The sequence below is a fragment of the Thunnus thynnus genome, chromosome 7, assembly GCF_963924715.1.
Source record: "Thunnus thynnus chromosome 7, fThuThy2.1, whole genome shotgun sequence".
NCBI classification, from domain to species: Eukaryota; Metazoa; Chordata; class Actinopteri; order Scombriformes; family Scombridae; genus Thunnus; species Thunnus thynnus.
This window is the reverse complement of record NC_089523.1, coordinates 3,389,888-3,411,478: the sequence shown is the minus strand read 5'-3', so window position 1 is coordinate 3,411,478 and position 21,591 is coordinate 3,389,888. Positions and strand designations below refer to the sequence as shown.

The 21,591-nt window shown below is 38.4% G+C and overlaps 1 protein-coding gene across 2 annotated transcripts in view; it reads left to right on the top strand.

The window, feature by feature from the left end:
* Positions 1-21,025, top strand: part of brip1 (BRCA1 interacting helicase 1) — a 95,588-nt gene extending 74,563 nt beyond the window's left edge. For both annotated transcript variants that reach the window (XM_067593822.1, XM_067593823.1), the window contains one exon: positions 20,726-21,025. In XM_067593822.1, the coding sequence (XP_067449923.1) occupies positions 20,726-20,782 (57 nt within the window). In that variant the 3' untranslated portion in view covers positions 20,783-21,025. The remainder of the gene's footprint in view (positions 1-20,725) is intronic.
* Positions 21,026-21,591: the final 566 nt, after the last annotated feature.

Sequence of the window (21,591 nt, the reverse complement as noted above, 5' to 3'; positions counted from 1 at the left end):
TTATGAGCTCTTCAAGATATGATGGTGCCTGACCATTAAGGGCTTTGTAAGTTAGGAGAAGGATTTTAAATTCTGTTCTAGATTTTACAGGAAGCCAATGTAGCAAAGCTAAAATGGGAGAAATGTGATCTCTTTTTCTAGTTTTAGTCAGAACACGTGCAGCTGCATTCTGGACCAGCTGGAGAGTCTTTAGAGACTTGTTAGGGCAGCCTGATAATAAGGAATTGCAATAATCCAGCCTAGAAGTAACAAATGCGTGAACTAGTTTTTCTGCATCTTTTTGGGAAAGGATGTGTCTGATTTTTGTGATATTACGTAAGTGAAAAAAGGCAGTCCTTGAGATTTGATTTATGTGGGAGTTAAAGGACATATCCTGATCAAAGATAACTCCCAGATTCCTTACGGTGGTGCTGGAGGCCAGGGTAATGCCATCCAGAGTAGCTTTATCATTAGATAATGTGTTTCTAAGGTGTTTAGGGCCAAGCACAATAACTTCAGTTTTATCTGAATTTAGTAGTAGAAAATTGCAGGTCATCCAGGTCTTTATGTCGTTAAGGCATGTTTGGAGTATAGTTAACTGATTGGGTTCATCTGGCTTCACTGATAAATATAATTGGGTGTCATCTGCGTAACAATGAAAATTTATGGAGTGTTTCCTAATAATATTACCTATTTGTGTGTGTGCTTGTGTTTGTGCTACTACTTTTCTGAAAGGACACAGGTTCTTCCTGTGAGAAATGACACTGCTCCAACTCTGCCCTGTTTTCCTGACTATAATTTGGGTGAAACAATTTCCATTTAGACTGAAATAAAGTTCAGTGTGTCTTATCTTTGTTTTTGAATAGATTGTAAAGCATTGAAAGACTAATCTTGTGTATCCATTCTTTATAAGGTGATTCAATGACTTGACAATGACATGAGCTATAGAATATTTATAATATGTATATCTGACCCATTTTGGTCTGACGAATTGTTGAACTCATCCGGCAAAAAAAAGCTGAACCGCACTCTACTTGTGCTGCAATGCAGTGCACATACAGTGCAGCGCTAGCTCATTAACTACTGCAAATGCTGATTCCGGTAAGAATTTATGAACAGCATAATGCTATTGTTTACCTCATCAAACCAAAGAGAAAATGATTGCCACCATAACTTTCCAAAGTTGTAGAATTCAGCCTGATTCTGATAAGCCTCTAAAATCAGACATTAACTCAAACTCAAACTCAGTATTATTTCAAAATGGTTAAACCATATATGTGTGCACATTCCATTCCTCATAACATAGATGGCAAAATCCTACTGTACAAATGCTGTAAATGTAAATCACAATGCAGTGTTTGGGCATCTGATAGATGTATTATTCAAACTGTGGATGCCCAGGTACCTGTAGCAACGCCACCAAACCTTGCATTGTTTTTTGTTTTTTTCATAATGTAGTTACTCATAATGTAGTTAGTTACAATGTAGTTACTTTCAGTCTCACACCCAATGTGGTGTGCGTTATTTATTTGGCTAATCCCTGCGGCTGAATTTACAAAACATTGTGAAGCGAAGGTGTAAAGTCTAAAATAGTTTGTCAAAAGAAGCTAATTTACAGGTTTGGCCTATGAACTCCTGTTTTTGAGTGAAACTCACTAAGGGTTTCAATTAGAGTTCTAATAGACTGTCTTTGACAATGTATCATCTTGCACCTGTCTTAAGTGGGAGTAGTATAGTTGACATCAGAATAGATGAGAGATATTTTCTCAGACACAGAGTTCACAGACGCCTAACCAAAGGTCAGCTGTAATTAGTAATCTCTGTGCTAAGATTACATAATTAGTGTTTCCTTGAGCTGCTTCTACTCCTTAATCTTTTGATACTCATTCATTAGTGATGACAACTAATTGATACTGGCAAGTAGTAGTGAGGTAATATGGAGGTGTGATCCTCCTAACCCATCACTTGAGCATTTGCTGCCCCCTTGACCATGAGCGTAGGGTCATGGATTACATGATGTGTCATGTAACCTTCATTCGATCGATTTAACGGTCCTCAGGACCTAAGCCTCTAAAATCAGACATTAACTCAAACTCAAACTCAGTATTATTTCAAAATGGTTAAACCATATATGTGTGCACATTCCATTCCTCATAACATAGATGGCAAAATCCTACTGTACAAATGCTGTAAATGTAAATCACAATGCAGTGTTTGGGCATCTGATAGATGTATTATTCAAACTGTGGATGCCCAGGTACCTGTAGCAACGCCACCAAACCTTGCATTGTTTTTTGTTTTTTTCATAATGTAGTTACTCATAATGTAGTTAGTTACAATGTAGTTACTTTCAGTCTCACACCCAATGTGGTGTGCGTTATTTATTTGGCTAATCCCTGCGGCTGAATTTACAAAACATTGTGAAGCGAAGGTGTAAAGTCTAAAATAGTTTGTCAAAAGAAGCTAATTTACAGGTTTGGCCTATGAACTCCTGTTTTTGAGTGAAACTCACTAAGGGTTTCAATTAGAGTTCTAATAGACTGTCTTTGACAATGTATCATCTTGCACCTGTCTTAAGTGGGAGTAGTATAGTTGACATCAGAATAGATGAGAGATATTTTCTCAGACACAGAGTTCACAGACGCCTAACCAAAGGTCAGCTGTAATTAGTAATCTCTGTGCTAAGATTACATAATTAGTGTTTCCTTGAGCTGCTTCTACTCCTTAATCATTCATTGGTGATGACAACTAATTGATACTGGCAAGTAGTAGTGAAGTAATATGGAGGTGTGATCCTCCTAACCCATCACTTGAGCATTTGCTGCCCCCTTGACCATGAGCGTAGGGTCATGGATTACATGATGTGTCATGTAACCTTCATTCGATCGATTTAACGGTCCTCAGGACCTAAGCCTCTAAAATCAGACATTAACTCAAACTCAAACTCAGTATTATTTCAAAATGGTTAAACCATATATGTGTGCACATTCCATTCCTCATAACATAGATGGCAAAACCCTACTGTATAAATGCTGTAAATGTAAATCACAATGCAGTATTTGGGCGTCTGGTAGATGTATTATTCAAACTGTGGATGCCCAGGTACCTGTAGCAACGCCACCAAACCTTGCATTGTTTTTTGTTTTTTTTATAATGTAGTTGCTCATAATGTAGTTAGTTACAATGTAGTTACTTTAAGGAGTTTTTTCAACTGTAAATAATGCAAAGATATTCCAGTAGAGCCTCAGATTAAAAATATAAACCTGTAAATGTGCATAATATGTCCCCTTTAAGTTCTGCCCAGGATAATAGTAGCCATTACTCTAAAAATTTCTTATATCAAAATGACAAAATCTTTTGTCTGTGCTTTAAAAAACCACCAAGATGATTGTTTCTAACATAATTCATTTGACTCATGATTCGTTTTCTGATCTGCCACCTATTTGGTTAGGTTATGATTGACTTCAAGTAGATAAAACTACTTGGCTAAGGTTGTGGAAAATTGGTGATTTCGGTCAAGGTAAGGGAAAAATTGTGGTTATGGTAAAGGTTAAAGATTAGTGTTTCTTGTCAGTAATGTCTTTTGAAAATGCTGAAGGTAGGACATGTCCCTAAAACCTTTTGCACCATCTCTTCTGCTTTTGCTCTTGAACATTAACATATGATGTTTCAACAAATAACCAATGCTTTTGATTTCTTTCAAAAAGGACAGTCATGATTTGTATGACCACAAGAGGTCGCTTTGTCACTTGAGAGATAAACATAGGCAGCCTTAATCTGTCTTAACCATTCTCCACAGCTGTTTTTTTCTGGTCAGGACAATCCCCATTGTTCATGAAGTTATCGTGGAAATTAATGTAACGCATCTACCTTGAAAATGCCATAATAACACTTGCCATTTCTGGATCATGAAGCTGTCCCACATAACCAAAATGAGCTTAGACCTTGTCTTCAATGGCTACATAGCAAAAGCAGTGTGTCAGCAGCATTTTAGCAACAGCTGTAGTCCTTTGTCGGTGTCTGCACTGGATATGTTCTGTGGCTGGATGCAATGAATGTTATTGTTCTTGTGACTCAAAAGAAAATATGTTTGAAGCCAAAAATATGCTTCATGTAGAAGTTGTGGTATGCTGGTGTGGGTAACTGTATTGATTAAATTGACGTGTGTCTGTTCTGTTAGACAGAATGAGACAACATGTACAGCTACCCTCTATTTTAAACTTATTCAAAATACTCACTAGCTCATCTAAAAACCTTGATAAAGCCCCTGTCGCCAGGATTTGAAAATGTCTGACTTTGGCGACTCTTAGTGGTAATATCAGAAATGACCCACCCTCTATTTGACTCTACAAACCTTATTGCTCTTGATATCCTGTCATTTTTGTTTTATTTGTTTTACCCAGAGAGCAGTGAACTGTTCTCATGCTTTATTTTTCAACTGATTACATTCATCGCAGTTAGTCAATAATCCTTCCGTTTTGCTGGGAAAATATTTTTTTCTTATTATTTGTCAAAATTTTAGGAAGACAGTGTTACTCACCCTGATGGAGATGCATGGTACTGAATGAATAAAGTCAAATTATTTTGAGGATAGTTGTATTTATCTGCCCACCATTTCTTTCCTAGAATGAGATAGTCCTTTACCAAATGTTCAGCGTGGAGTCCCTGAAAGAGTCATCTCTGTTAAAACCAGAAACTCTCCATGAAGTTCGGGTCAATTTCCCCTTATCTCCATTACTAACAATTTAATATTATCTAATCTAATGTCAGCTAGCCAGTAATTCTTAGCTTGTCAAATCAAATTGTCAGCATTGTTAGTTTTTGTTAAATCTGTATCATTTTTCAGTTTTTCAAACAGACCAGTGAAACAAAGACACTCAAACTGCAACAATACACTATGTAGCACAGGCTAGCCGGAGCTAGCCCAGATATATGGTGGAAGTTTGGCTGTCTGTAGACTGCATGGTTCTTTAATCCCCACCTGACTAAAGTGGTGAACAAACTAAATGACTGAAAAGTTTTATTCAGTTTATTATTTTTCATGTTCAGTGAAAATATAGGTCTTAATAAGGGCCTAGTGGTTTTTCATTTGATACTTATATGGAAGTGCTTATATTGTCACTATGTATCCTAACATGAACTTCCAAGCATTTCTTCTTTATTTTTGCTTATACTACTTTTGTATTGTGCTTTTTTATATACATTATTTGTTCAAATGCTGTAAACTGGAGGAAGAATGAAGAGATGAAAGGCAGCAAAGAATAGAAAACATGTCAGTAACTGCTATGTTGATCCCTGTGTACCAGAAAAGCCATACATCAGTCAGTCATGTAGGTGGTAGAGGTGAAGCAGCAAATAACTTACCAGAGCTAAAGCCATAGGATCATGAGAGTGCAAACATGATTATTGACAGAGACACAAAGGGAGGTTTAAGGTAGTCTCATCCCAGCTGTGTGAAATTTCAGCCAAACACAGCCATGTGCGAAGAGGGTGGGCAGGTGACAGTTTAGTAGAACATGAGGACCCACCCCCACAACCCATTTGTATGCAGTTTCCTTTATTCTCTCCTCTTGTGGTTTTCAATCATGACCCACTTTTGGGGGGACAAAGCCCCTCGCACCCCTGTTGTGCTTATAATAGCTATGTCTCCAATTAATAGGGCAGCCTGTATTTTTGTGTGCGTGCATCTGTGTATACTGATCATGGGGCAACCTAATAATCCTTTTTCTGTGACACGAAGGTGTTGCAGACATGCTGTCTTTGCCTTTGCCCACCTCCTGCTTGAGTCTTTAAGCCTTATTGCCCTTGACACACTGCCCAGCAGAGAATTAAGTCATTTCAGTGTATTACTCATTGTGGACAGAGTGGGGCACTGTTTCTCTACTTTCCCTGAAGACACTCGTGATTGAGCTTTAAATAGTTTGCTAGCCACTGAGGGCTCACCATTGGGCTTGTGCTGCTGGGTTTTATCTTGATGTCTGTTGTGTCAGCAGCAATAAAGAGACATCTGTTTCTTAAGCTAATTCTGCTCATTTGCCATCCCAACAAAGCTCTCTGAGGTGAATGGCTTACCCACAGACAACAAGGCACCGCCATCTTTCAGTTCATCTTGTCACTTTTGTTTTGCCAATCTGTCCAAACAGATTTACTGTTACTGAAATGAAGTGCATGAAAGAAAGTTGAAACAAGTTAATAAGATGGCCAAGGTTCACAGGATGGAGACACCATTTATAATTACACAAGTGGAGCATTTCTGAGCCTAAACCAACACTGGTCTCCCTGGGGATGAAACATTAACAACACCGGTTAGCAGAAAAAGATTGGTCTGCTGCTCTGTGTGCAGCTGATCTATAGAAGAGAGCCCAGGCTGGGGTTGTTCTAAAACCATTTACTACTATGGCACTGCTATGGCCTGCCACATAAACATGTGGAGATAGATTGTAGCAAGACTGGTGTGTTTTGCTCATGGTGCCACAGGACGAGGAGGGAGAAGCCATGGGGAGTTTATTTTGAAAAATGCCAACAGAGATGACATCAGCAGAGCTCCTCTCTAAGACTCATAAATTGTGATTGCTTGGCTTTGATTTTCAGTATCTGGCCCTCATGCCTGTTTGCTCAATTGACAAAAGGGATCACTGATGATTTATAGTCACACAGTTTAAAAGTATATGTAATGGACTCTTGCAACTGTCAAAGTCAAAGAGAGAATAAATTACATATACTGTTAAACTGTGTGAGACTGTGAATATAATTTAAGATATCTTATTCTGTCTCTGACTTGGACTTTTGCTACAGTTCACTGTATCTGGACTAATTCAGCTGCTTTTGGGATCATTTAACAGTCTTTGAAACACCCTTTCTGATGGTGGAATCAGGGGGGCTGCAGCTGACAATTTCTGTAACAATCCAACAATTTATGCAGTGATTTGTCCAGGTGTGCAGAAGTATAAAAGGCATGATTTGAACTTCTCTGTCAAGTTCAAGTGCAACACCATGAATACCATTGAGGAAAGATTGTCCCAAAGTTTCCCCTTTATCCTCATTTGTATGATTTGTCGCATTCCAGCCCTCACTATGATGACAGAAGTCATCAAAGCGTGGTCATTTGGAACAGCTATAAACACTTTTGCCTTTAGACACGGACGCTCCGTATTACCTAGTTTGTTTAAAGCATACTGAGTTCTCTAGTTCTCTTTTTTTCTTACTACTGATGTGTTGCAGGTCTGTAGTCAGGTTCCATAAGAAAACCTTTTTTGTATATGAATTGAAAACAAACATGCTCATTTTCTTCTCATTAGATTTTTTATATGCAGGGTTTCTCAGCAAAACACATTTCTGTTTTGGTGAACTTACTGCTTGTGATTGTTAACTGATTGAAACATTGATAAGAAATGTCACTAAGGGTGTCAACTCCTAAAGCATGCAGAACAAACAGAGTGATTCCCCAAAACAAACACTCTTGTCATCTGAACAAAAACATCCCCACACACTCTCACCTGGTAAGCACACACTTTGACACAAACAGCAGTGAGACAAACACATGCAGAAGTGACAAGAATAAGCTGCAGAGCAAACAAGGGAGTGGAGCTTAAACCTTTTAAAAATTCTCAGGCTGCAGAGCCTGTGAGTGTCAGGGAGAGCTCTACCTCTCACCTTTTAAATTGTGTTTGCACACACATGTGTTTGCTTGCCTGTCTATGTGTGTATGTTTGCTCATAGGTATGGATAAAAGTGTAATGTTTGCTCTCTTAGCCTGCTTGACAGCTGTCTCTCAGCTAAAGCCCTTTCCAGTTTTGGCCTTTCAGCAGCACTGAGTGCTAATGGAAAAATAAGCTTTTGAAGGAGAGGCAATCTGAGAGAACTCATTAATTTACAGTCAGGCCTTTGTATTCATTGACTTTGAGAAATGGTCTTAATACATTTCCTCCACCCAGTCAGTACTTACTTCATATAAATGTAATCAAGGTTAATGAATACTTAAACAAGACACTAATTCAACTGCTTGATCACAGTGGAGTTTGATAATGTACTGTCATAAATAATCTGAAATGCACTGCTGATGCATTGCAGCCTCTAGTGCTATCTCCGCTCTAGCATGTATATGTGACATGGGTCAAAAAATTACAGTAGAACATAAATCAGCAATCAATTACAGATTATGCAGAACTAGAATCATGAGGTTCATTAAATGGATAAAGGGACTTCCTTTGTGCAGTAGCATAAGTAGTATAGGAGGCAACACAATGGAAATTATTTGTATTATAGAGTTTTTCATGATGGTGAGACAAAAATGGACTAAAGGTTGTGTTTTTCAATAAGGATCAAAATCAATGCAGCAGAACAAGAGATATTGTCTTTTTTATTCCTTGTCAAAAGCTTAAACCTACATTACCCGCAATGCAGGGGTGTGTTTGGCTAGTAGTGGGTGATGTAGCCTTGAACTACTAGCATCTTCATCTTTCTAACGCCACAAGCCAAATTTTCAAACTTGTAGTCTTCAGCCCCAACTGACTCAAGTGACATCATTTGAGGCAATTTATCAGATTTCACACAGTTCCTTCTAGAGTCACAAAATGCTTTATACAACTTTTTTCCATGTACACTATGCAGTAGTACTCTCCAAGACCTGTAAACAGACTTTGAACATGCTCAGTAAAATTCAGTTTTCTCAGTAGGAAAAATTCTTGTGTACAAGTGAAAATTTTGGCCCAGTTATGAGGCTAAAGGAAAGGTCGGGGAGTCACCAAAATTGTTAGGAGTCATCCTCCTGGGACAATATGTATCTGTACCAGATTGCACAGTAATGTGACAAGTAGTTAGCAGGATATCTAACTCTGGATTAAATTGTTGGACAGACTGTCATTGTCAGCTATGTTCTTTTTTGTAGGTTTATGCTGTTATCTTTTAACCTCTAGTCCATTTATCAGCTGTAGTAAACACATGTCAACAGTTTTGGTTGTGACCAATTAGACTAATATGAAGATCTCAGATTTGGGAACATGCGCCTTAATTTATGACTAGGTCTAATGGCCAGATAACACAGGTAAGGAGTTAGAATAGAGGATATGCAGATATGGGATAAAAATCTGTGCTCAGTTGCTACTTGCCCAGCAATGATCTTTTATGAATGTGTATTGCATGGATGGGGTGGTTGATCTGTTTGTTTACCTTTGTAAACGCTGACAACCACACTGAGAAAGTGAGTTAGTCAGCTCCACAGTTGGTTGCTTTCCCAGTGGCCTTAAAGACATCTAGATCCTTGCTTAGATTACCTGTGTAATAGTGTAACTGAATTAAAACCAAATGAATCTCCACACTGAATCTCACAGTGGACTCAAATATTTGGTAAAATGCAAGCACAAACAGAAGAAGTCAACAGAGCAAGACACATTTTCATTTTCGGCAAAGACTGAATGTGAAAAGACGAAACATTGTAGTGGAGTGCTTCCTTGTTGATGGGAAACATACAGTAAGGTGGATAGGCCCCTGTGGTAACAACAAAAATTATACATGAGATTAGAATGTTTATTGAAGTGATGTTTGCACTTCCTTTGAGCCAAGCTTTGTGAGGAGCTTCCATGTCAACTTTGCAGTTCTTACAGTCAGTATGTAACATATCTGTTTTTCTCCCAGCCCATACAGACAGTTATCTGTGTGGATGCACCTCAAGGAACCTGCACTCAAAGTGGTGTTAAACCCCTCCCTTTCCCGCCCATCCTCTCTGTCTTCTCCCTCTTACATACACTGTAGAATACATGCTCCTGCTGAAGCAGACACACTGTCTTGTTAATTTCCTGATTGCGTAATTACATCAGGATGTTGTTTGTGCTATCAGACATTTTGCTAGTCATTGTTTGGGCTGTGTGTGTCTGTGTGAGATAAGTGCCAGTGATAGCACAACCTTGGCTCCATGCTTGTGCTATCTAAGCCATCAGAGATAGCAGTTCCTACACTCCTAACATTCCTTGTTTTGAATGATTGAGACATGTGGTGTCAGGAAAAAGCTAAAAGTTAAAGCAGTTAAAATCTGATACATCCTTGCCTCTAAAATGGAGAAACCTCAAGAGAAGCAGTGTGTTTGCTGGGCGAACGGATGTTTTTCAAAGACAGAAAGAGGACAGAGATCCTATCCAGCCCATTAACTGTAATTGTGCTTGTTTAGCGTTCATTTGACGAGGAGTGGAGCCTGTAGGAAGAAGGCATCGGAAGGGGAGGTGTCATCCTCTCACATCAGACATGAGGCTCTGGGGCCAGCAGGAGAAGAGGTGCAAATGAGTTTAGGTCATAACGAAAAGGGACTGCAAGATGGACATGATAAGTTCCACTGCCGTTGCCCACCCTTCCTGGCCCTGGTGATGATAATCACTCAGCTTGTTTTGCCTTCACTGCCTCATGATAGAAGCCAAGGGCTACATGACAAGACTCTAAACAAACACTTGAGATGATAAAGGACAGACGGATGCTTCACACAAGTGAGACTAGTCATGCTCTAAAAAGGCTCTGTTACTCTGGAGACACACTGAAACTGGATGCTTTTCCTGTATCTGTATCTGTCTTCATAACTTTTCTGGCAATCGTGCAACACACAAATAATCCTGTTAATCTGCAGGATAGAATTGCTAGCATAGAGATGCTCACCGTTTTGTTTAGCGTCAGTAACATTTAAAGCTCAGTGCGGACTACAAGACTTGTGCCAGGATTTGCTTGTCCCAGACAATAGAAACAAAAAGCCTTGAATCAGCTTGGAATCTGTCCCAACATGACTGATTTTCTAGTTTGAGTGGTTCTGAGAAACATCTTGACCCCAATGTGAGCTGTCCCAGAGGCTACAACAGTTCTCAAACTTGCTTTGTCCATATCCAAAAACAAGATGTACTTGTAGTTGGAGTACCTCAGAGATGAAGGCGTCTGTATTTTTTTGTGTGTGTACAACTGAGTGCAGAACTATGTATGCCTTTGATGAGAAACTGCCCAAAAGTGTGCGCCCTTATCCCCATTTGTGAAATTCATCACAGTGATCACCATCGAGTGTTTTCATGTCAAACAGGTATGGACACTTTTGCCTTTAGATGTGGTTGGACAACAAGTTGTACGACCTAGTTTGTTTGAAGCATAGTGACTCCTTGTGTCTAAGACAGCATAATTTGATGATAGCAGAGCTGAACAGTAAACTAGTTCAGGCAAGGAGGGAGGCAGCCGACTATCCAAAACTACAGAACAGCATTCCTCTGTCCCTTGTCATGCTTCATTACTACAAAGTTGGAATGTTTTGTTGAATTATGACAATTATTCACTTCAGATGCAGATCTCTTCAACTGGTAAAAATCATGTGACCAGTACACTTTTTCTGTTATTGGTTGTGTACCTTTTGCTCCCCAACAATATCAACAGTCAAAAAATGTCTTGTAGTGTGAGTCTTATACTTGGCACTAGACTTGAGAGACATCTGGTAATCATTCTCTCAGACCAATACAGCTGCACCCTACATGAAGAAAACAAGCTTGCTGTATCTTTGTGCATCTTGTGTTTTTTTCAGTGTTCTTCGCCAGTAGCTGCTGTCAGAATCCTTCCTGGACCTGTTTTGGAACACATTACGCAGCTTTCAATCCAACATAATGGGATCACCCTTTAAATACCCTTTCAAACAGCTACGCTAAAAGGATGTGCGACCTGTTCTTCAGCCATCTCCCCGATCAACCTGGCTGCACTGCGTTAAGTAGACACCTGATTTGAGAGTTTAGCTTTGTCAGATCGTCACAGCCTAAGCCCGGAGGGGATGAGCCACAAATCACCTGCTAAGATACTTTGGAGGCAGAGCTGAGGACCTAAATCCTCAAGTTTACCTCTCTTACCTGTCCTTAGTCCTCTTACCTTACGCTCACTTCGCAGGACACAAGGTTGTGTCCTGGAAAGGCCAGCTGGTAATCCAACACCTGCTGTAAGGACACCTGGTGTCCAGATTTACTGAGATTACATTGCAAGGTCCAGGCCTATTTTTTACACCTCACTTACATGTGCTAAAGACCTAAGCGGTCCTATGTATTTTTTAAGAGATTTATGCAACATGTGGTATAAATAAGCCCTCAGACTGCTTTGGGCAAGCAAATACCAATTACAAGCTTAATTTACAAAGTTTAGCTGAAGATGTTGGCACCTCTGTATCTTGTGTAATTGATGTAGTCTTTCATCTGACTGGAGATTGTAGGGTTCTGCAACCCTCTCTTTTGGTATCAGAGTTTCAACGCAACAATGTTTGAGGTCCTTTTGAAAGACCAAGCTAATCTTTAGTTTCTCTGCACCGCCTCCTTTCGAATTGACCTACTTTATAATGAACAATATTATCACAAAGAAGATGAATTGGCTTTTCTCCACATATAAAATGCAAACAGCAACAGCAGTATGGGGCGATTTCCCGTTTTCATTGCACATTTGTAATTTTTGTGAATCAACACAAGCTATTTCTTCTTTTCTAACATTTAGAAAATCTTCGTAGAGAAGCCAAAGTGGATGCTGCAGACTCGGATGACTTCATAAATTGTGTGAATATTCAGAGCCAATTAGTAATTTGCATTTCACTAAATGTCACCTCATATAATAAAATTCAGAATTTCACAGTGCTCACAGTGCATATTTCCCCAGGTGGGTTATCAACAAAATACTGTTACTTGAAATATAAATCAAATCTTGTATTAACTGTATTGTGAGGCTTATTTCTTTCCCAACACTGATGTTTATATTTTGTGTCATTTAATGATAACTAATATACTTATTAACCATACAGTAGCCCTGACACTGGCTTTGGAGTTGTAGAGTTTTCCCTCCTGGCTTTAACTTTTCAAGTTGTTTGAAGAAATAAAATGCCTGAAATGTGCATGCAGAGTGGAAGAACAAGTGAGAGCCTTTGCTGTAGCCATAAATCCAGTTTATCATAATAGTCTCTGATGCTCAAGTTAAATATTTAAATGTGTGTGTGTTCATGTGGTGTGGACTTGAAATACCATGCTCACTGGCACTTTTGCCTGTCATAATTCAAAATGGACACCCTATTGTTACAGAGAGATGGAACTTTAGCACTGAACATGACATTATTTTAAGTTATTGTCATTTCAGTAGACCTCTTTGTCAGTTATTTCATCAGAATGTGTCCTGGCCCGCTCACAGACTTCCTGTCTGTTCTATTTTTTTCCTTCGACTGATCTGGCCACAGCTACGGACTGCAAATGGTATCAGAAGAAAATTAAAAGGAAACAGAAGACTTAAATTCAGACTCGGCATGTATTTGGGTTTTATTTGACTATACTGTATGTTACATCCTTATTGATGCGCACTGTGAGAGAGCAGAGGAAATAGGTCAGACCAGTCATGGTCCTGTTTTGTTCGATCCACTCATGAGCTCTACCTGCATAGAGCGTGCAAAATGACAAATGTATGCCTCTCACCCAGCCTTTCTTTAGGTACTTAATCACCATCAGGAGGATTGTTCCTCCTTTGGCTAACCTGCCCGTTAACAGCATGTGATCCTCAGTAAACCGTACTTATCAAACTAAATACTTGATCCGGACCAGGCTGGCAGCTAAAGATGAAGCTCTGAGGAGTCGGCTCAGTGCATTGTGATTACAGACTTAATGGAGGACAAACATCTTAGTGGGATAAATGTGACCTCTCTGCCCTGTGAATCCCACCTTTACATGGCTATGCTGGATTGTTGCCAGATTGACTCTTCTTAAGGTGTTCTTTCTGGCAAAGCTGTCTGTCTTTTTTCACAATACAGATAAGAGTATGACAATGAAGTCATGCCTCTTTTCATTAGCGTCATGATGACTAAATAGTACTGTATACTATTCTAAATAGTATTAATATTAACATAACATTAATGAACAAAGCTACAATTAGGTACTGTTAAATAAAGCAATAAAATCTCATTAAGAAAACTATCTTCTTATAAAGAGAATACTTTTTTTTAACATCCCACATAAGACTTAAGGATTTAGATTTCCACAGATAAGAGAAGTGAAGTAAAGGAAATGTCAGAGACAGATATGTCTCAGCAAATAAAACCAAAAAAATACTTGCATGGATGGATCCCATAAGAGCTGAGTGAGATTTTGTTTTGTTTAGTTTTTTGAGTAAACTGTCCCTTGAACAGTCAATGGGACAAGGTCTGCAAGGATTGATGCTGCTACTCTTTTTTTAAATAACTTAGGGAGACTATGTCCAATATCACATCAATGCATTTAGCAGTGTATTTTACTGCAGTGCATATGTGGCAGTGGCCCATACACTACTGCAAGTCTTGTTCAGTGTAATTTTAACACATTACCTCATTCCATAACAAATTAATTATTCTTTTAAAAGTAGTTTATTAAACCTATTGCTTCGCTAATGCTTAGAAATATATTGTGACATTTTGACATCCTATATTGTGACATTTTGTCATCCTAAGACAAACGAAAGATGATCCACCTTAGATATTTTAGAGGGTAAAAATTCAACCCTATCTGGTATAACACATTTCAGCCAGTAGAGGGTATAGGTACTCCAAGAGGAGATCCTCCTGCTCTCAAGCCTCATTGTCTCATTGCATACCACTACCTTGCAATCCCACAGTCTCCTCGGCTTATTTGTAGATTGTGTGTGCACTGACGTCATACCACTTTCAAAGACAACAGTAGGAGTCTCTGTCACACTTTGTCCTTTTCTCTGTTCATCAGCTGGTACTAAGTCAGTTCACTGTATTGAAAAAAAAACACAGCATGGCAAGTTAGATATCAATCTACATCTGGGTAAACATCAACACAAGATCTTAAAAAGCAATTATAATACCTTTCAGAACTCATGTGTAAGTCTGAGGAAGTTTTTTTTACCCTGTTGAGTTTGTTAAATAGGGGCATGTACTTTGAATGGACCCACTAAGCCACGATGAATCTTTCTAGACAGCCAGACATCAAATAGGCTCCAGCAAGAGGTGAAAGAGGGCTCAGTGGGTTAAAGGAAATAATTAGGGATCCAAAGGGTGCGTCTCTGGGCTTGCTTAGTCGATGGCGGGTCGGGCATGTTATCGAGAAAATTTAGCTCATGGCTAATTATCTGCCCTATTCACAATGGAAGTTTTCTATCATTAGCATGCAGCATGTTAGCTCCCATGCTTCACCTTTTTTCGAACTCAAAGCCGACTGTATGTATTGTTAATAGTAGAGCTTAACTTTACAAGCCACATGATGCAGATAGCAACAAATAAACGTTAGTGGCCAAGAAGAAGAAATTACAGTTCGCATCTACTGTGGAACATAGATGACTGTAAATCGCATAGTCAGTTATAAGGCTAGACAAAATCACTCAGTCTTAACTTAAATGTTTTTTAGATTTGTTCTACCCTTATTATTACACTATGCTACAGGGGGAAATTATTATTGTTGTTTGACATTTACCATTTTATTACTCTTTCACTTCCAAAACTTGTTGATTGCAGTGTAAAAGTAATAGGCTGTAAGATGCCAAACCGTAAATAACGGGATGCATTACCAGTGTTTCCTCAGAGCCAGCCAAAGGCAAAACACAGCCAGATACAGGGGTCAGGAGGCAAAACGCTGTTTTACTTAATAGTTCAATTTTCAGTGTCGAACTCTGGGAAGTTATGTAAGTGATAAGAATAGGTACAGGTTACGCTGATAAATATTAATGCCATTGAAACCATGAGTGACCCAGCAGCTGGCTTTAATGCTGTCCACCTATCCTAGAGGGCTGGAGAAACATTAAAGTGAACTACACTACTTCAGCAGAGCAGTGGAACAGTGTGCAGATACCAAACAAAGCTGCAGACATAGCCCTTTAAAGTATTGATGAATGCAGGTATAGTACCACTTGTCAGTGGCTTATTTTCAGTATACTCATGAAAGAGAGAATTAGCTGGCATAATTTAATTCCAAGTATTGCAGAAGTAAAATGTATCAGGTTATAAATGAGAAATCATTTATAAGTGGAGTCAAAGTCAGTTATTGTACTTCAAGATAAAAAGTCAGTGTGTGGCATACTGAAGGTGTATTGAAGTGTACCTCTTTTGGGGCTGCTTTCCCCAGTGCTGAAACAACACATTTCCAGTGCATGGGTAAGCAGCTTGCATGATTAATCCACAACTAGGTCAGGGTCAAAGGTGCTGTTACATCTATAGCATAAGCAGTGAACATACTATAATTACCATCAGTGTGACAGACAATGTTGTCTATATGTATTTTTGCACATAATTATTTTTATGCTAATATGTTACCCATAGTCAGAATGAAAAATAGCCTTGTTAAAAAGATATTTAATCAGGGCATAATTTCCACAGTGGCAAAATTATGATGTTAATTATTATGGAAAGATTTGGGGATTTTTTTGGTTTTTTTAAATTTCATTTGATTGTCCCCAACTCTAAACTAAAACCAGCACCTTCCTTCTAGCAACTCCAAATTGTATTATTTAGTGAACCTTGCTGTAAAGGCAGCCACCAATCACTCTAATAAATCTGTGAGCTAGAATGTTGTTCACTGAGCTGGTGGTTGTCAAGAATTAAGAAGCAGTTATCTGCTTCTCAAGCCACCTTTTCATTTCTATTTCTACACATTAAATAGACAATAAAAAACAGAGTTGTCGGAAGGTGTGTTTGTATAACCTTTACATAGCTTGACTAGCAGTTTTCTTCGATTCTCTGTGCTTTGTTATTTATAGTAAAGGGGAAACTGATTTGCACATCAAAGTGTGTTCCAGGTTTTGCAGGAGTTCTACTGTATATGTGAAAAAAGTAGTGTAAAGCCTTTTGTTTCTCCAGAGGGAGCTGTGTGAAATCTGATAAATTGCCTCAAGTGATGTCATTTGAGTCAGTGTTGGGGCTGAAGACTACAAGTTTGAAAATTAAAAAAATCTAGAGGATGTGGCGTTAGAACGAAGTGAGCCCACTCATCATCTCTGCTGGAGGCTAGCAGCTCCAGGCTACATTAGCTGCTACTAGTATAAAACATCCAAATCTCTGACTGAACTGTCAGCTGTTGTGCTCATTGTGGGTAATGTAGGCACCAGATTTTGACAAGCCATGAAATAAAAAAGATGATATCTCTGGTTCCGCTGCATCGTTTTTCCCCCCCTTTTTTTTAAAACTGTCCATCGTGAGCCTGACAGTATTATAGAAGTGCAAGGATAAATATCAAAATACATAAAGAATATATTACATTAAGGAAACACTAGGAAACACTGGGTATCATCTTTAAAATAATGTCCCATCTCTGCTACAACTTCAGGTTGGATTGTTTACTGGATATTGTTTAAGTCATCTGTATGTTTTTCATATATAAGAAATATGACATTTATCACAAGTTTCTGTCATGCGTTGTGTGGGTTATATACATTCAAAGTCAATTCACCTTGATAAACCAGGTTTGTACAGCTGTTATCTCACATTTTGATTATGGTGTCAGTGTTGTTATTATGATTCTTAAAATGAAACTACTTGGAAGAGTCTGTCATTTAATACAAAGTAGCTTTTGAGTAATTTTGCATATGACTCACTATGACTGTTTAAGTGAGGCTTGACTCAGAATTCAATTACTCAGTGGTAGTAGGGAGTACAGTGTTGCAGTATGCAAACTACACTAATACCTGACAGGACCTCAGAGTACAGGAATTCTGTGGACTGGACAAACACACAATAGCTGTTTGCTGATCAAGTGCAAACAATGCATGAAACAGATGTGCAAAGTACACCTAGATATACAGAATATCTGAAAAGCACATTCTGGAAAGTTTTAAAATCTATCATGTTGGTTTTTTCTTTGCCTTATATCATGCAAGATTTTGATATTGAGGACAACAGGCAGCTTTAGGCTACCTTTACATTACAGGCCTAAATGCTCAATTACAATTTTTTGTTCTTTTTGTGTTAATGGGTTACATTCCTGTTTGTAAGTGACATATATCCAGCTCCAGTGTGAACATTGTTCAGGTCCTAAACTGCCATGTGTGTGCAGGTTGAAATGTGAGTGGCATGCATATTAAAACATCATTTATGTGACAGTCAAATCATAAATATGGATGAAATGGCTGTGCTAGCATTCAGTTATGATAAGTTCCTTCCAGTTCAGCTTAATTAGAAGCTTCTCCATAAATGTCCAACAAATTTGAAACTTCCTTGTCTCTCCATTGACCCCTGTCGCTGTTGTTGCTCCATGTTTCTTTTTCCGGGCTGCAAGGTGCCGACACTGAATGATGACAACAGGCGATATGTGCAGAGAAGTGAGACGTTAAAAAAAACACGTGAGCTCTGCCTGACTGTTCTGGCAGCAGTTGCAAAGCCAGAGATCGGATATGAATCAGATCTAGGACCACATATGCATGAGTGCCAGATCTGATATGAAAAAAATCTGATTTAATTTGTTCACACGAGTGGAAAAGAATCAGATGAGTTACTGAGTTACTTGGAGGCAAAAAAAATTGGATTTGGGCCACCAGCATATAATGTGAACATAGCCATAGTTGGATAAGACATGAACTTTATTTTTCTCAAAGGTTTTCTTTTTTTCTTTTTTCTTTTTGCTTTAGCTATCAGACTTTTAAGGGTAATTTGACCCTTTTTTGAGACATTTTTGTATGATACCTGTATGATAGAGAAAACTTAAATTTATAGTAGTATAGGGATTGTTGCTCAAGCATTCACACTGAAGAGTTTGTCAAACATGATGTGCAGAGCAAGTGAATTCTCCCAGTCCTCTCTTTCACAGGGCTGTAAATGGTTGTAAACATTTTATCATTCTAACCCTTACAATGTCAATGGGCTTCAATGCAAATCCCATGCTTGTTCTCACTGCTGAAAGTCCTGGCAGGCCTCACACAGTAGGTTAATGACAGTCAGTCCATCCCCACCCCACTGCTGAGTTTTTGAAGTTATTTATGTTAATTCATTCATTTCCACACAGTAATTTTGGCATAGAGGTTGACGTAGTCAATCAGCAATTTCTTCAGGTGGCTTCATGTTGATTTCTTAACACAGCCACTTAATTTTGTTACAAAAAACATCCCCCCAACCATAAAATACAATGGCAGACAGGGGTTAACACTCAGTCATGCTTGGATAATCTTGACAGCTTAAAAAAAAAAAACTTAAAATGTAAACAGAGAGAAATGCAAGAAATGGTCAGGAGAAATCTCCTCGCATTTTTGATTTCACAAGCATTTTATGAACTTTGGAGAGCATTTATGTCTCAAAGCTCCTGCAAATTTATGAGACTGCTCGGAGGAGGCAGAGCCATGACTCTTTGTTTTGCAATACACAATGTTTCACTGTATTTTTCCACAATAGTGTACAGTAGGTTTGTGCCTTAATGTGGTATGGATTTTGAGAGTAATTTGGATTTTGTGTTTTGTTTAGTTTCACATTTGAAGTTTCTTCAAAGGCACAATGACAACACTTTGTATATTTGTCCGCCTCTGCTGACATTGTATGTCAGTTCTAAAGAATTTGAGTTTGTCCAATGTAAAAAGTAAATAATCTGTGCCTTTTTCCTGTCTAAATGTCTAATCCAGGAACTTATTGTAATGATTATTAGTTTTTACAGATGCTTTTATCCAAAGCCACTTTGAAATGCAGGAATCCTGTTTTATACAGCAGATTTAGCTTTGGTTTATACTGCTGCCAACCAGCTGTATGTTTGATCAAGGGACAAAAACACAATTTAATGTCCCTTATCCAAAGCTTTGAACCCACAGCGTGCCCTTTTGGCCCAATCCTCAAGCCTCCTACTTTTCTGAGCAGTGCCCACTATTGGTAATCTATCTGTGAGTATTGTGTTCTTTTGGCCTCCTGGACAGAATTAATCATTTTTATGAAGGAGTAAAAGAAAGAAAACTTGAAACACCTTAGTCATGTTCATTATCCTTAACTTCTACTAAACCACAATGTCACCATGTACTTATGGCACATGGATGGTAATCTGGAGGAGAGCCAAATGAGAAAACCCCCTGACTCGCCTCGTCCTTTCCATAGCAGATCTTTCTGCATGTGGATCAAATCAGAATGATCCACTAATTGACTGTTTACAGGGCTCGAGAAAAGCCTAATGGACTTGATATTAAATCCCCCTCAGATATTTAAAGTGTCTTTTTGGAGTGGCTTGCCGAAAAACCGGGCCTTTTTTTTTTTACAAGACGGCCAAGTTAAGCCCATCAGTGTGTCGGAATGGGCCAGCCAGGCCCAGGCGGCTGTTAGATGGGATTATGGGACGACAGTAGGGAAGGGCAGTGCGACGCAGGGGAGAGGGGAATGGCCAGATCTCCCTTCAATGACTTCCAGATGGACTGCAGGCCCAGGTTCTCTGACTGGAGATACATACCCAGCTCGGCTAACTTGTGCTGCATAAGGGGCTTAAACTTGGCTTCTTTATAATGAGATTGACTGGGGTTTTATGTGGAAAGTTAGATAACATAAATTTCAATATGCTTGCCTTGCCCTTTAATGCACTATTAAAGCTAGCTCTATTTGGGAAAAAAACACTTTGACCATTAAACTTAAGTCAGGGATCTTTGGTGTAAACTTTTTCTTTAAATGTCACGAGTGCCTTACTTTAAACTTTTGTTGTTGTTTTGGGTAGAACATTTATACATTTCAAGACCACCAATAAGTACTTAATATAAAGGTAAAGATAGACATGTTTTAATTCCTAGATCAGTAATTAATTTTTCTTTAGGGAATATTATAAAGCTTTGTTTTGTGTTTTCACAGATATGGCTGGCCCCAGCAGCAGTCCAGTTCTGCTCTCTCCTCCATATTAATAACTGATCATCAAAGACACTGAGGTTCACTGACAACAGTACATTTTTTTCCCTGCATGTATGTAAATTGTAATTTTTTGGTGCAATAATTTTATGTATTCATTTTTAATTTAAAAACATACAACAGCCATGTTTAGAATGATAAGATCTGTTTGTAAATGTTTGTACTGAGTCCTGTGTTTTTAATGTACAGTACTCACTAATGTTCAAAAAAATGGCAACCCAAGTAAAATATTTTGTAACCCTTAAACATTCCTTTATGATTTTGTGCACTATACAGAATTATTACTGTTGTATTATCACAAATTGCACGTAATGTCAATGAAAATGCACTCTGAGTACTCAGTTAATACAGAATAATTAATTTAAAGCACCACATCCAACCCTGTCTTCTAGAAATTATGTTTACATACCACTAATTTGCAAAAGCAAATATACGTTTTTAGAGTGATGTAATGCCGCCCAAATAGGTTTATAAGTTTTAATAGTTTAATAAGTTTTTTATCATTTGAAGCATGACACAGGATGTGTTTACTTTATGATCATTTAACAAAAACCACACTCTTTCCCTACCTTTAAACAATGTGCTTCTGTATCGTCCTGGGTCCCAAACACTGGACTTGGGACACTATTTACTGCATATCACATACTAACACAGTGAATCATTTTGCAAACCATGGTTATGTGTTTTCTCTAACATTCCATGCACCCGTTGATTTCCATTCATTTGTGTACAATATGAAAATCTAATGGTGCACTTTGAAACTTGAGTTGTCAGTTACCAATATGTCTGCATTTATTTTTGCCAAATACTGT